This window comes from Carassius gibelio, chromosome A13 (assembly GCF_023724105.1).
Source record: "Carassius gibelio isolate Cgi1373 ecotype wild population from Czech Republic chromosome A13, carGib1.2-hapl.c, whole genome shotgun sequence".
Lineage (NCBI taxonomy): Eukaryota > Metazoa > Chordata > Actinopteri > Cypriniformes > Cyprinidae > Carassius > Carassius gibelio.
Genome location: NC_068383.1, coordinates 9,367,976 through 9,384,385, shown reverse-complemented (window position 1 = coordinate 9,384,385; position 16,410 = coordinate 9,367,976). Strand labels below are relative to the sequence as shown.

Genomic DNA, 16,410 nt, shown 5'->3' with positions numbered 1-16,410 from the left:
TAATAGCTCTCACAGCATCAAATCGAATGAGAGGGCGTTGAAAGAACACAATAACACAATAAACACAATATACAGTAAAGCAGATTTACCTGAATGTAGTGCGTCACTACACACCTTCTTGCCTCCCCAAAGAAACACAAGTCTTTTCTATTTCATTTAATTACTTTCCAGTATACATTACTGAATTATTAGGGTTTAATGTAGCTCTGAAACCCTAAAAGATTTACAGAGATTAGCATTCTGACTTAAAAGTTAAAGGCATAACAAACTGTAAGAGGTAGAGTCAAAAAACTTTGATGGATGGTAGAACCCACCCCATCTACAACCTCACCAAGGCTTGCCCGGATTGGCCTGACGGGGCACTACAGCAATCAAAACTACGAAAAATCACTCATAACTCATGAAGTGTTTGTCGCAAAGTGTCAAGTACTGTATCTTTTGTTCAGATTACACAACTAAACGTCGGCAGATCACTGTGCAAGTGAAACAGGACTTGTTTAATTGAAAATGAACGCCAGAAAGAAATTAGCGCAGCACTGTTTCCGTAATGATCTTTTCTGAAAATTTTTGCTCCATTTCTTCTGTCCACGTTCCTATTTTTCTTCCAGTGACCTCAACCTTGCTCTCTCATTGGCTGTAGTTTGTCGCGACACCTGACACCACAGGATGTCAAGTCGGCAGACAGGCCCAAATATTTATCATGCTGGATATTTGTCTGGCCTCAGTGAGCCGTCTTTGATGCGTCATTGAGTTGTTCACACATAAAGATTGTTGAGCGCTAATGATTGGGTGAAGACGAACAAATAGCATTTGACGGATTCGATCGCCCTCTGATCAAAATTTTTGCCTATTTTGGATTTTTCGAAAAACCTACTTTTGTGAACAAGTCCTAGGTTTTTGCCTGATTGGAAACCAGATCAGAACAATTCTCTGGAGAGTAAATATCAAATAATTATATACATATATATATATATATATATATATATATATATATATATATATATATATATATATATATATATATATATATATATATATATATATATATATATATATATATATATATATATATATATATATATATATATATATATATATATATATATATATATATATATATATATATAAATAAGACTTCTCAACTCACCTCCGCAAAGGAATGCCAAAACGTTCAAAAAAGACAAAGCCAGTTTCTTATAGCAGCTATAACTTTTCAGCGGTATGAGATATTTACACCTAACTCGATATGCATATGTAAGACCTCAATCTGAGTTACACAGCTAACAGCCATAAATGTTAAAAACATCATATTTCTATGGTATATTACATGAAATTGGCAAAAATGCTTTTTCTAATCCTTGATTTATGTGGTTAGGTGGCTTGCTAAATAGAATGTCTTTTTTCAAATGGGCTTAAATGCCTTAAAGCGCTTGAATCCCGGTAATCGCTGCTTGCAGCTATATTTCAGACTTCTAGTTGCATAATCCTCTAAAACAGCTGAACCATGCACTTGTATAACAGTTCACATGTTTGCTAAATTTATGTGATACACAAGTTAAATACATTTTCCTTAAAAATCCAATAAACATGTGTATAAATATCCTAATTCAATATTTGTTTATTGTTTATTCACCCTCAGTATAAAAAGCAGTGCCCATAAAATGTAAGTGCTTAATTATAGTCTTGAGTTTTAGGTTCCATATGTATAGAAATGTTAGACAAACTAGTATGTTTAATTACTGCTGACTCATGGATTTATCAGTCAGCCATTCAAGGTCAAGTCAACATGGTCTGTTTGCTTAGTGAGTGAAAGTCAGTTACAGTAGCACATGGTCTAGAAAAGTAATTGCCAAAGGAGTATTCAGTGTTCTAGTATTCAGTATTTAGTGTTCTCTAGTCTAGAGCACAGATGGAGCCCAGAACATTATAACCTCGAAATAATGTATGGTGGATATTGTCTCAGCTTTTACCGCGATGTTTGATGTCTGTAAACTCATAATGAGCATCCACACGGACTGATAATATAAAAAAAGCAGACCAGTTTGTCTACTTCAGGAGTAGTTTTGTTTACTCTACAGTGTAGAGTAAACAAAACTGCGTCTCCTACTTTATCAAGAGAAGTGGACAAACTGGTCTGCTTTTTTTAAGGCATATAAAAGAATGCTACTATACATTACTGGGAATCATTAAAATTTCTGTCAGAGCCAATTTACTTTCTGTTGTTTTTGTAGAGTTAATGCATTTTTATCATATATTCTTAGGTCCATTTATAATTCTAATATAATAATAATAATAACAATAATAATAATACAGTATAATAATATATTATTATAATATAATTAATAATACATTTCCCATTTATTTATTTATAAAGACTTTTACTTTGTGGACTAAACACCCTGAAACAGACCAAGCAGTGCCAAGAGCACACTCTCACCTAACCACTCTCATCTTTTAATGGACTGAAAGTGATGTGACGTACAGCCAAGTACGGTGACCCATACTCGGAATTCTTGCTCTACATTTAACACATCCAAAGTGCACACACACACCGTGAACGAACACACACACACCCCGTGAACACACACCCAGAGCAGTGGGCAGCCATTTATTCTGCGGCCTTGGTCAAGGGCACCTCAGTCGTGGTATTGCCGGCCCAAGACTCAAACCCACAACCTTAGGGTTAGGAGTCAAACTCTCTAACCATTAGTCAACGACTTCCCCTGAACACAGGGGAACCAGAACAGATGCCCTCCACTGGCACCTGAGTTTCTAACTGTTATCCGTTACAGCAATATTTTTAGTCCGAGTTGATGATCTTAAGAGTTTTGTCCATTTAGTAGTGTCTTGCTGGGTAGCCCCGCCCATTGTGAAATCTCATTGGTCAAAACACACGCTCCTCAGTCATAACATATAAGGAAATACTCCTAAATGTCGTCAATTTCACTGTCCTCTTTTTCTTTATTTTCATTTTAAGATCTATGTTCTGTTAACACCACTTAAAAAGAAGTACAAATATTGTCGGTCAAAAATCACTTTTCACAACAAAAAAATTGTCATTGCCATCTTCTATTCTGTTCAGGTGCAGTCTTCTGACACAAGACATGTGATTGGATAATCCAAAGACAATATTGAAACACTGTAGGAAAGCAGGCCCATAAAATGATTTTTAGATTGTGGTTAAAAAGAAACCGGGACAGAAGTATATAAAAATGTAATGGCATTGTAAAAGTGTAATGAAAGTCTAGTATGACTGGAAAGTGAGTGGAATTGTATTTGACACTTAACATCTTATATTTCTGTTTCAGCTGCTCAACTTTGTATTGTATATGATGGACAGACTGACATTATTCAGTTTTATTTATATTCCTACTAACCAAATAAATACTGTAAATTGAAATTATATTTCTGTTGAAATAATTTTTAACTCAACTGCTAAGTGACATAAAATTCATTAAACTATACTATAAAAATGCTACAGTAAAAACCTGTTAATTGGTTAATGGTAAGTTCCCTTACTATACAGGGAAAACAGCAATAGATTTAACCTTACATTTTATATAATTTTACAGCAAAATTTTGATTAATGTACAGTTTTTGGAAGTAAAAAAATAAAAAGTCATTTTATATTATACATTGGAAACCATAAATTGACCTTCCCAGAATTCCCAGGGTGAGACCTGTGTTATTATGGTGGTTGTCAGTAAAAAACTGAACTTGGTCTTGACATTTCAGCAGAAAATGGTTGTAGAATTTTCTGGTTTAAAATGTTTTTTGTTTGCGTTGTTGTTTGGTAAATTACAGTTTTAAACAGTAACTTACAGGTTGTTCTGTAAATATGTCTGAATTTCTACAGAATAATTTGGGCAAGCACAGCTGCCTTTTTTGTGGACACAAGGTTTGGTGCATATCTGATTTGTTTGGTCTTCAAGGTTTTAGTTTTAGCATAAAATATTTGAAATGGTGGATAGAAAAAAAGGAGGGGGAAAAAGGAAAAAAAAGACTTAAAAACTGCTACTAGGTTATTCTTCCCTGAATTTCATATCCCATTACATCACTGGATAGCCTACAGATAACTCTACACTTATGTACAACAATTCAAATGCAAAACAACAACATTTCCACTTCAACTGCTGACATAAACTGATTGTGTGGTTTGGAAGAGCCGACCCACATCTTGACTGCAATGACAACATTTTCCAACTTGTTTAAGAGTCCAGCTTCCCTCATCACTGATTTGGCAATTAAGCTTTTTGTTATTGGCAGAGCATAGCGTGGTGGAATGCCATCAAATTCTTGCATTCTTGCATTAGCACACACACATTTGGCCAGTCATGATGAGTCAAATTGCAATCCATCACCACGATCACCTTAACTGAAAAACAAGTCCGGCTAAACTGATGAATTCTAAATGTGAAAAGTCTTATAGAAAGCCCCTCCCCTGTAATCATAATGTCATTAATATCCATGAGTGAAGTGTCATTATTTAGTGACATCACAGCCAGCATGCTGCTAAAAATCCTGTCGGCATGAGACAAATACTTTAATCAACAGTCAGATAGTTATGTCTCTGGGAACATTAGCTGAACAAAAAGAGTGGGTCATGAGGTCTGAGGTTTAGAGGCCAATGACAGGGAAATATAATCATAATGGAGAAGTAACCAGTTCCTCTTCTCATCGACAGTAAAATGTGAATCATTGGATAATGTAATGAGCCCTACAGCCAAAAACAGTGGACAGCAACTCCAGCTCCAAAAAAAGGAAGAAGGTAAACATCGGGGGGAAAAAACATCATTCAGTGTGCTTTTGGCGAATCCATCAAATATTATAAAACTTAACACTGGTAAATAGCTATTTCTTCTTTTTAGCTGCAAAATTGTGTCTTAATATAATGTCTGATATTTAGCATTTCTCAAGAGCAACCAAAAACTGGGACGTCATTGAAATTCATAAGCACTGCCACCCTCTGGTGGAAAAAGTACATATTAAAACCATTAATAACTGATATGTAAAGGTGGCCGGTTTTATTCAATGAACAACTATACTAAAATGTGATCGCATGTAGATTATTTTCAACCATATAACCTTCAGAGCCTAATGATTAGACTCAGACATATTAACCAGAAGGTTGTGGGTTCGAATCTCAGTGACTGCAAGAAATGTCGGTGGCAGGGAAGTGGAAGAATAGCACTCTCAGCCACCCTAAATAACCATGACTGCAGTGCCCTTGAGCAAGGCACCACTCTGAACCCCATATTGCTTTCCGGGTGCCTCACCAAGAGTGGCCACCCACTGCTCCAGGTGTGTGCACTGACTTAGATGGGATAAATGCATTCTGGTATGGGTTACCATTTACTGTAAGTGGCCTATACTTCACATCACAAATCACATGCATACTTTTATATTGCATTTTAGACCGAACACTCAACATCGTCTAATATAAAAATCAGATTAAAAAGAAATGAAAAGCCTTAAAATGGGAAAACAGGGCATGTTTATTTTCATTATTGCAAGCTTTCATAAAAATGATGATACTCCGTATGAAAAAACTTTTTCCATCCATACAACCATTTATAAAATGTGTCTTCACTGAGACATGATTGTAATAGTGCTTTTAAAAAACAATCTCCATAAGCAATACAGTTACATCTTTTGTAGTTTTACAAAAAAAAAAACTAACTTTTTGGTCCAGTTTAAATGTAGGAAGTCTTAAACTGTTAGTAACAACATCAAGAGAAAACATTTAGTCCAGTAAAACAATACATTTGAATATGCTGATTTATATTTAGTGAAAGGATGTGAAGGCAAACTATCAAACAACATTAACTAAAACTTAAACCGGTGGCATTTTTCACAGTTTCACAGACTGGAGAATTCGACTTAAGTGTTCAGAAAAGGATGAGTTCAGGGAAAACATGAAGCTAACTTGAGGGAAATAGTTTCTTACACGTATATGGAAGCACCATCTTATTCATGGTTGTGTAACCTTTACCACTGGATTCCACAAACAACTAATAGTAACTGAAAATTGAGAGTTGTGCAATCCACCCACAAACACCAAATGGGGACATTAGAGTCAGTCTACAGTTTAAAGTAAAAACAATCAGATTCAATACAAAAAGTGTAGTTTTTCATCCTGGAAAAGGCTAATTTGACATAGAATTTGATCGTAAATTATTGTCAACATTTCCCTGCTAAAATGCAAGCAACATTTTTATCTAGTAATCTGTGACATGTTGGGTCGTGTCTTCCGATGAATCTTGACTGAGTAGAAACACGTTATAAAGAAAGATTCCATGTCACATAACACTTCTCAGGTTTATACTGCTCTGTTTGTAGTCACACGTCCAGTTAATGTAAACATATGCATCAGCTTTCCAATGTGACAGGAAAAAGCAGATAAATCACATTTAAAGGTAAAAAATTGCAGTCATAAATCAAAACAACAGAAAAATTGCTGAAATTATGCACTTTTTCTTCTTCTGTCAATGTGGTTATTTAAATTTGTCTGCATAATCTTAGCTAAAACATATCATCTCATCTCAAAAAACCTGGAATACTGAAATAATAAAAAAAGAAAGGGATGCTAACACAGACATTGTGTTATTGATAATTCAAATAAATGAAAGAGCTTTTGGTTGATGTCAGGTTCACTGCCCTCAGTTCGGTGGCAAGATACGAGCAGAAAAAAAGGGGCATGAGAGACAAAAACAAAAACAACTAGATAAAGTGTAACCATGATAGAGACATTGCTGGTGGTGGTGGTTCGTGTTCATGTTTTAGAAAGGTTAATGAACCACATGTAAGGCATTTGAAGTAGATGCATTCAGGTTCCCCTCTAATGGGCCGGTAACAATGCAAGTAGCTCAAGATGACCCAGTGGCCTCATCGTGGGGTCAGTTGCTATTGAGGATCTCAATGCTTCCCTGCAGAAGGGACATGCTGTTCTGTAGTGGGTCAACAGAGAAAAGAGACAGATATATATATATATATATATATATATATATATATATATATATATTTCATGAAATATTTGATAACTAAGCATATCTAGAAAAAATTGTGTTAAAGTACTGTTCAAATGTTTTGGGTCAGTAACATTTTACTTTTCTTTTTTATGTGCTGCATATATACAGTCTAGTGAAATATTGCTACAATTGAAATGTTTAATATATTTTAAAAGCAATTTATTCCTGTGATGGCGAAGCTGAATTTTCAGCAGCCTTTACTTAAGTCCTCAGTGTCACATGCTCCTGTGATTTTTTTTCAGGATTCTTTGATAAATAGAAAGTTTAAAAGGACAGCATTTCTTTATATAGAAGTATTATTTTCTATTAAAAGAGCATCTTACAGACTTCAGTCTTTTGAACAGTAGTTTATATTCAACACAGAAATTTAAATATAGACATTTCCAGGCTTAGAAATCACATCTTTAAATGTAAATACCTGAACACTGCTGAATAAAGATGTAATGATAAACATAGCACTTTTGCCTCCTCACCTTGGCATGTTTTATTTCCAGTTCGGTCATCTCAATCAAGTTCTTACGGAAGGCTACTACACGCCTTGCCTTGAAGCTGGTGAGCTCTTAAAACACAAGACATCAATGTTAGGAAGTAAGGAATGGCTCAGCCAAATTAAATCACCGATAATTTAAGCACTTTGATGATACTTTTTAGAACAGTAAAAAGAAAAAGAAAAAAGGGGTAATTAACCATCTTTCCAGGCACTAAGGCTGCACAATTAATTGAATTTCTAATCACGATTACAATTATGGATGCCACAATTACGTAATCGTTTAAAGCAGCAATTAATCATTCAAAGATCACTTATTTTATTTTGCATGCTTAAGATGCATTTTTTTTTTCTACATGTCATCTTAAGGGTTTTTTAAATTTTTTTCATTTTAGTTTTAGTATAACATGATAATACCATTCACATTCTTACTTTTGACTATCTGATGTATAGTTGACATTTGAGGCTTAATACTACAGAATAGCACTAAAAGAGTGTTTTCAGCTTGTTTTTTTTTCATATGAAAATATAGCATGCAGTTGCATCAAACAATGGTATAGACATCATTCAATGTAAATTGTGATAATCATAATTAATAACCGCAATTACAAATTCAAGGGAATAATCGACATTTATGATTTTTGTCATAATCGTGCAGCCCTACCAGGCACAATGGTTATAGTTCAGAGGAAGCTCCCGGATTTAATCCTACAATCTTTTGGCTACCAGCCCAGATCTATAAGCACCATATTAACTCTTCATATACTATAAACTCAGATCAGAGTAATTCATCAAGGTTATTAAACAGTTAAATAAAATGCAGTTTTGATTGTACAACACCTTTCTTGCCAGACTCGGAGAGCTTGTCAAACTTCTGCAGACACTGCTTCTGGTTCTCCTCAGCCTGTGCGATGTCTTTACCCTTCAGACGAGCCTTGTCAAGAGCTTTGTTGGAATTCTCATAATCGGCAAGTGCCCGTGCACGTCTATACAACAGGTCCTGAAGGAAGGAGTGGAATGCGTTATTGCTCAACCTACAATCAGGATGAATCAACTTTTGTGTGTTGTTAGTGAACAAAGACCCAGGGTGTTCGGCCATATGCAGGTACTTTTTACATAGTGGCAGGCAAGCTACAGTATACAATATTTTAGTTATAAAATAAATTCTGTTACTGTTCGTACCAATAATGTGCACTTGAAGATACAGCACTGATTTACTGGTTAAAAAAAAATCCCTGGGCAGTGTAACACTAATGTGTACAAAATGTTTTTTATTTTCCGCTCTACAATGGCCCTATTCTCAAAATCACTATAAAACACACAGTCTAATACAGTTGGTTGAATTATACAATTCAACATATGTAACCAATGAAACCAACTAAAATAGCCCAAACAGGGAAGGTGTTACCTTAGCAGCCTGGATGTCCCTTGTGTAGTATCTCAACAACTCTGTCAGCTTGAGTTCTTGATCCGATGCCACCCTGTCCTCCACTTTCTGCAAAACACAAATACTTGTGATCTTATAAATGGAAGTGAAAAAAAAGAAGGTAAGATAGCTCCTTCAGAGATACTCACTCTAAGCTTTTCAAACACTTCAGCACATTTTTCCAAGTGCCTGAAAGAAGAAGAAAAAATTCTATCAATAAGGCTAAACACTTTCTTTGTAGAATAATTGGTTTTTAAATTTTGAGGACTTATGATTAAATGTGTTTTTCTCTATTTCTTATTTAAAAGAAAGTGGAGTGAGGCCATTGGTTGGCAGGGCAAGTGAGAAGAAAAAAAAATATTAAAAGATTATTAAGCCATAGAAAGCCGTCTGAATTTAAATGAGCAAATGCTTAAGAGTTTAGGATCCCAATATTATTTTTACCCTAACTGATGCAGTGTGTAGCTTTTTAATTCTCAAACAACCACGTTGGAAAACATACCTTTGCTTATCTTCCAGGATGATAATGTTAAGATTCAGTCTCAAATTGTGACAGATTGGCCTGCACAGAGTCTTTGTTGGAGTAGACTCTGTACTGCCTGTCCAAAAATAATTTGCACACTAATATTTCATTGGACAACCTTAGAAAATTCACTTTTTAAATTTGATAACATTGTACTTTCATTGTGGCATTGTTTCGACAGCATTATGCAACATCACAACATTATTTCCTTCAAGAGATGCATTAATTTTATGTAGAGTCAAACCGCTCTGTAAAGTCATCTCCAGCACATCCCTAATACTTTCAACAGGGATAAGCTCAGGACTCTGTGGTGGTCAATTCATACAAGAAAATTATTTGTCACGATCACTGAACCCCTATTTTTACAATTTGAGCCAGATTAATCTTGACATTATCATCATAGAATATGTATATGGGTATGTTTTCAACATGGTTATTTGAGAAATAAAAATATATCAATCCCTCCAGTAATGATCCAATCCAATTGGATACTACTTGCTTATTTAAATCCAAATGGCTTTTCTTTTTTGTCCAGGCAGTGTATATAACAGTAGTAACCATTAACAAATACTAACTCCACTAATATCAATTAAGTACACTCTTTAATGAATCAAACGTTTGTTACTGTTCTTTGTTAAACTGTTTTTACTACCAAAAATATGAAACAGAATGTATTTCTCACTTTTTAAAGGCAGTATTGTTGTCTGCAGCAGTGTTGTTCAGAGCCCCAGAAATGTGGTTATAATCATCAGCAACATCTTAGGAAAGAAACACAATCTTTTTGTGAATATGAATATCCCTTAGCATTAACAAACAGCCAAAATACGTTCAACTAGTTGATTCATTAAAATTAAATGGTCTCACTTTTGTGAGAACGCGTCATTTTCTCAGCCTTAGCGGTGGCATCTTTGATTTTACTGGAATAATCCAACAGAAAATTCTTCTCCTGTTCAAAAAACTCATCAACCTCCTGCAAAAAGAAAGTTAAACAACGGTCATATCAGAGCACTGCAGCCTTGTGTTGATATGAATAAAAACACCCCCAAGGAGAGTTGACTGATACACTGACCTTGACCCCTGATATGAGGACCTCATCGGCAGTCTTTACCATGTTCTTAAAGAACCCACCAAACATTTCCTTGGCATTTTTCCTCCTCACGGTGAGCTAAACAACAAATGAGAAGAGGAATACAGAGTCAAGTACAATATGAACCATTTAGAAGGCAGAACAATAGTGCACACTCTTTATCCCCACTGGCTGAGATCCAAGGAGGTCACTTGTCTTTCCTATCAGTATAACTGACACTTATCAGAGCAATGAAAAAACTACAGGTTGGAGCTGAGTTCCAAAAGACGTTTTCTATATATATTTGTCTGAATCAGCAAAAAACAGCTGTCCAGTCAGAGACAATTTTTGCGCTGAACTAAGCAGGATGTGGCCCTCAGAGTAATATCCTGTCATCCCCTCCCCCTTTATCTTTTTCACTCATCCTCCACTCTCTCTCCATTTGTGTATTAACTGCCAGCAATGCAGCTTCACAGGAAATAAGCAATGCCAACAGTCCCTCTCAGTGTCTCTCTCAGTTTCCTCGTCTGTACAAAACGGAAGACTCACATCCTGGTCGTATTCCAGGAATATCTGGAAGTTTCGGTCCTTTCTGAACATGGGGTGGGAGGAGAGTCGCTGAAGAAAAACTTCATGAACCTGCACAGTCTTCTTAAAAACGGCAAGATATTCCCTGTAAGGAGACAATGTTATAAATAAATATTATTAAATGCAATTAATGCCACAACCGATATTCCAAAAAAAAAAAAAAAAAAAGAAATTATGCATATATATTATATATATACAATTTGGAATTAAACTCACGCCTCAAGTTCCTGCTTCATTTTGGCATATTCCTCTTTTGTCATGCTCGATTCCCCCTCTCCCAATTTATGCATCTTCTCCCGAGGACCCTCAAAGTCAGGTTTTGGTGGGGCAGGAGGGATCTAAGAAATATTGTAAAGGCAAGTCAATTCCATTCAATTTAAGACTTTTTGGCTATTCCAGCAGTCTACAATGCAGACTGACTGCAAGTAGAGAAACTTTGTGGTTTTCACGTTGGCCGGCAGAATGCCTGTTGCTGATGATGAGCTTTCACAAATCTAGACAATATGAATATGGGTTTTGACTTACAATGAGGCCAGCATATTCCTCAGTCTCCACAATTGTGTCATGAAGCCAGATGAAATCTTCATGCTGTCGTGGCACAGAAAAGTCCGGATTCTGAAAGGAACTAAGTGTGGTCTGAGAGGAAGTGAAGAGCAAATCGACACTGTGAGTCAAAGACGTACTGTCCTCCACTACTACAGATCATGGCACGTTACACTATGAAATGCGTGAATGTGTGCAAGCTACTGACTTATTTGAAGGACTAATTTTGATCTGTTGGCTCACCTTGGTGTGGACGGTAAATTTGACTTTGTCACGTTCACATAGGGCATCAGGGATATCAATGACGAGAGAGGCATCATTGTTCAAGTCGACTGATACAGAGCGCACCTACATAAAAACATGATTTGTTGAAAACTGAATCATCTTGCAAAAAATCAAAATCAAGAACAGACATTCAAACAAGTACTGAGAACTATAGTTATGTCATATAGAGTCTGTCTCTTGAACAGTTTTGGGGAGATTTTTTTAATATTATTTCACTGTCTGTCTATGCTTATGAACACAGGTTCTTGAGCTTAATTAAAAAAAAAAAAACATGTTAGTAAAGAAAACGTATTTAGTCATCTATCCCACTGTAACTGTAGTTTGGAAAAAAACTATAGATTTACACATATAGATTTACACATATAATGTCTACAGAAAAGAGACTACAGCAAAAACAATACAAATACAAAGACGATAAAACTTCATCACTACAGTATAATTGCACTGACAACTAAACCAATATAATTATTGTTATGTAGACAGACAGACAGACAGACAGACAGACAGACAAACAGAAAGAAAGAAATACGGCAGACAGACAGATAGACAGATCTGTCACGAAATTTTAAATCCATTTTGTAGTTATTGTTGAGGAACAGCTAGTAAAGAGTTAATGCTATCAGTGAGAGTGACGAGTGTACGATCACTCACTAAAGATAAGTGCAAAGCACAGCTGGGCGGTTAGTGAGCAAGCGAACAAGCGAGCAAGCGAGCAAGACGACTACTCAAAACATAAATTAATAAGCTTTATCTTTACAGTAAAGATATATGACAACACTTACCTTCTCCTTATCACTGTCTTCTGAGATAGATGTCATGTTCCGGAAATCTTTCGCTTTATTTTATCGTGTCTGGGTTGTATATTAAACTATACTTTTAACTTTGTAACTGCAGCTAGCTGCTCTTCCCTCTCCACTTTCGCCTGTCACTGTGGACATCCGGTTCATATATTGTTCTGGCAGCACGTCAAAATAAAAGTCTTTAAAAAACATTAATTCGTTGGATTTTGTACTTAACCTGTACTTAACGATAACAATAGATAACCTATTGTTAATAACGTTTGACATGCTGTTGTGTATCGCTGCTTAAAATTTTGACCACCAGATGGTAGTAATTTCTTGAATAACTATATACATACATATAACATAAGCGTTGGCTATCAACAAAAATCAAGAATATTTTCAAAGCCTAAACCAAAAAGTTGTATTGTGGGAAATTGTGTTTTATGAGGGCGTGTGAACGTAATTTCAAGGCACTTTGAACTACAATCCCCATAATTCCCCAGTAGATCCAGTTCAAATTGCGCTCCATTTGAAACCGGAATGCAACAACCTCATGATCGCTTGCCCACTTTAAAACTTTTTGGTTTCCTTATTTTAGTTAATCTGACCGTTTTCCAAAACATGCGCAGATAGCTGCAACAATCGCCACAGAAACAGGATAAGCGCATCACGTATGGCGATTACAATGCAAGTATTGAAGCTGTTGATACAATGCAAGTGTGTGAGATCAATGGGCTTCCCCTCTGGTATGTTCTCGCGCGTGGATAACTTTTCAACCGGCTGTCAATGGAGAGCACGCAAGAAGGTCAGTCAGTACAGCACAGTGGACACTGACCGGTACTCGTCTCTAGTGCGAGAGGTACTGTCATCAAAAACCAGCTCCCAGACTCCTGAAAGCATCGAGGATGAGGACTGTCAGCTCTACGGACCTGTAATAAGATCCAGACCGCCTTCACAACAGCCCAAATTACCTAAAAACCTGCATCCACTGTTAATTGAGGCCAAAGGTCAGTCGGAGTATGTGCCGGGACCTTTGGCTCGTATAACATTACAGAGGGACTCTAATAATGCATCTATACCCAGCGTGACCCGGATCCTCCAGAAGACCATGCCACCCGACCAAGCATTTTACCTAGAAAGGTGGAAGAGAAGAATGATCGCTGAACTCGGAGAGGAAGGGTTTCGAGAATACAGCTTAAGTAAGAATAACCATTTTCTTTCATTATTGCTTTTTAAACGAATTATTACACCTCCTAATTCATCTGTGTTGTTTTAGACCTTTTCAGACTAGGAAAGCTGTTCCATGCTGCCATTGAGGACACTTTCACCCAGGAAGTCCCTTTTAAGGAGGAACCTGAGTGTCCAGCAGAGGTGTCAGGATATATAGAGAGTGTATCTAATGTGTTGAATGATATAACAGGAGTAAGAGCTATTGAGAGTGCTGTGAATCATTCTGCATTACACTACCTTGGCATTGTAGATTGTGTTGCCCAATACAGGTGAGGTTCATTTTGTTCAATAAAAGTTATATGTATGAGAATTTATAATCATCATATTCATACATAAAATATGCTGGTCTTATTGAATTTAAAATCTTACCTGCTTTCATACAGAGGTTCATTGTGTGTCATTGACTGGAAGACCTCAGAGAAGCCTAAGCCCTCCCTTCGCCATACTTATGACAATCCATTACAAGTAGCTGCATACATTGGAGCTTTGAACAGTGACCACAACTACAACTACCAGGTAAATAGCATTATGACATCTTTTACACCTGATATTAAGATCTGAAGTATACATAAGCTACTGTACAAATGTTTAGGGTCCGCAAGATGAAATTAATACTTTTATTCCGCAATTATGCTTTAAATTTATTAAATGTGACAGTAAATTCATGCTATGATACAAAATATTTAGTTTTCAAATAAACACTGTCCTTTCGAACATTATGCTCATGAAAGAATCTGGAAATAAATCTATCACTGTTTCCACAGAAATATGAAGCGGCACAACTGTTTTTAAAATTGTTAATAAGAATACATTTTCTTGAATATCAAATCAGCATATCAGATTAATTTCTGAAGGATCACGTGACACTGAAGACTGAAGTAATGGCTGCTGAAAATTCAGCTTTGCTATTACAAGAATACATTTTAAAATCGTACTGACCCAGACTTTTGAATGTATTATGTGTTGTCATGGAATGGCTGTCCTCAAAACCTGTTCATTATTGGTCACATGTTAATATCAGATGGATACATTTTTGTCTGACCATTTGTGAACAGATCAACTGTGATAAACCTGGCATTGTATATAATGAATATTGTTGGCTCCTAGACAAATAGTTTGTTCCTCTTTTCCAAGTTGCTTTGTTTCCTTTGTTGCTTGAAGTCTTCCATCTAATATGATTTATTTACAGGTAGAAAATGGTTTAATTGTGGTGGCCTACAAAGATGGATCACCCGCACATACTCACTTCCTGAACTCAGAGCAGATTATGCCATTCTGGGAGAAATGGCTACTTCGACTAGAAGAATATGCAGAGAAATAAAACACCTTTTAACTAGTTTAACAATTCTAGCTGATTCTACACAATGTGTAATTCAACTGTATGTTTCACATTTGATGAAAATAATAAATGGTTGTGTTTTACACATTTTATTCATGGAATTAGTTATTCATAATATTCACTCTGATGGGACCCAGTTACAAATCATTACAAATCATTGACAAACCAGGCTGCCCTATAATTTGGTTCTCCTGTGAAGCCCAGGCTTGTGAAGAGGCTGTAGGATAAATGATTCTCTTCCTCTGTAAAACAGTACACTGGATAACCCTGAGAGTGGAGTTATCCTCTAAATAATGCTAAATTTATTTCTACATAAAATACTACAAATATATATGTATCCTCTGATTGCTTATAAGATTATTTTCAGATATAATTTAATATTTTATTTGCATTATCAAGACTACTTTATTGTGGCTTTTTTCTAGACTGTACCTCAAATTTGTCCCCATAGCAAATCGTACACAATGAATACAAAATTGGTCTAAAATATTTTTATTGATGAAAAATTAGCCTCATTAAACAAACTATTATTTTTAAAATCTTATGGGGCCTGAAATGGAGGAATTTGGGTCAATAATGCTATTTAAACTTTTTTTTTTTTTTTTTGCGGAATGTGTTTTTGGGCTGACACCTTTGCTAGGACTGTAATGGATAAATAGCATATATTGCTAAGAAAATATCTAATTGTAATTGAAAATATATAATTGCTATTTGTACTAAGTGTAAATAGCCACTAAAGACTTGACTGTCAAAAAAACAATATCTACCTCAGAGACCTGCTGGCACATTCAGATGATATTGATTGGAAGATGTTTATTTGCTTGGGTACTTACAGTACATTTCCCTTTTGTTATTTTTAATCACTTTTCAGCTACATCAAAGTGATTATTTTGTTTTGAATGTGGATATTTTTCTCACAAAAATGCATTCATTTGCCACAGGAGGACTTTGTTCACCCCCGAAAGCCGTGTGAGACACTTTTTTTTTTAAGGGTGGGCGCTTTTTATTTAACCCATTTAAGCCCACATGGCAACTATTGTTGACAAAGTTTATAGCTGTCATTTTCCTTTTGTTAGTATTTTTCTAGATGTTATCCATGTTTTATTTCTCAAT

The 16,410-nt window shown here is 35.6% G+C and overlaps 2 protein-coding genes across 2 annotated transcripts; one reads left to right on the top strand and one right to left on the bottom strand.

Moving 5' to 3' along the window:
* Nucleotides 1–5,471: 5,471 nt before the first annotated feature.
* LOC128026062 (sorting nexin-5) lies at nt 5,472–12,939 on the bottom strand. Its single transcript, XM_052612794.1, has 13 exons — nt 12,729–12,939; nt 11,905–12,009; nt 11,644–11,754; nt 11,335–11,456; nt 11,080–11,203; nt 10,534–10,629; nt 10,329–10,434; nt 10,147–10,222; nt 9,091–9,130; nt 8,924–9,010; nt 8,356–8,515; nt 7,502–7,587; nt 5,472–6,947 (listed from the first exon to the last, which is right to left on the bottom strand). The coding sequence occupies exons 1-13, from the start codon at nt 12,762–12,764 to the stop codon at nt 6,897–6,899; spliced, it is 1,200 nt and encodes a 399-aa protein (XP_052468754.1). The 5' UTR covers nt 12,765–12,939; the 3' UTR covers nt 5,472–6,896.
* Nucleotides 12,940–13,203: 264 nt separating this feature from the next.
* Nucleotides 13,204–15,389, top strand: LOC128026065 (mitochondrial genome maintenance exonuclease 1). The gene is made up of 4 exons (XM_052612797.1): nt 13,204–13,927; nt 14,005–14,227; nt 14,342–14,474; nt 15,148–15,389. Exons 1-4 carry the CDS (start codon nt 13,402–13,404, stop codon nt 15,277–15,279), a joined length of 1,014 nt encoding a protein of 337 aa, XP_052468757.1. The 5' UTR covers nt 13,204–13,401; the 3' UTR covers nt 15,280–15,389.
* The last annotated feature ends 1,021 nt before the right edge of the window (nt 15,390–16,410 follow it).

Excerpts from the sequence above, each read along its gene's own strand:
- LOC128026062 (XM_052612794.1), bottom strand. The coding sequence starts at position 12,764 with ATGACATCTATCTCAGAAGACAGTGATAAGGAGAAG. Across the intron at positions 9,131-10,146 it reads AACAATACTGCCTTTAAAAA|GCACTTGGAAAAATGTGCTG; the intron begins GTGAGAAATACA and ends TTCTTCTTTCAG. Across the intron at positions 6,948-7,501 it reads TGGAAATAAAACATGCCAAG|AACAGCATGTCCCTTCTGCA; the intron begins GTGAGGAGGCAA and ends GACCCACTACAG.
- LOC128026065 (XM_052612797.1), top strand. The coding sequence starts at position 13,402 with ATGGCGATTACAATGCAAGTATTGAAGCTGTTGATACAATGCAAGTGT. Across the intron at positions 13,928-14,004 it reads GTTTCGAGAATACAGCTTAA|ACCTTTTCAGACTAGGAAAG; the intron begins GTAAGAATAACC and ends GTGTTGTTTTAG. Across the intron at positions 14,228-14,341 it reads GATTGTGTTGCCCAATACAG|AGGTTCATTGTGTGTCATTG; the intron begins GTGAGGTTCATT and ends GCTTTCATACAG.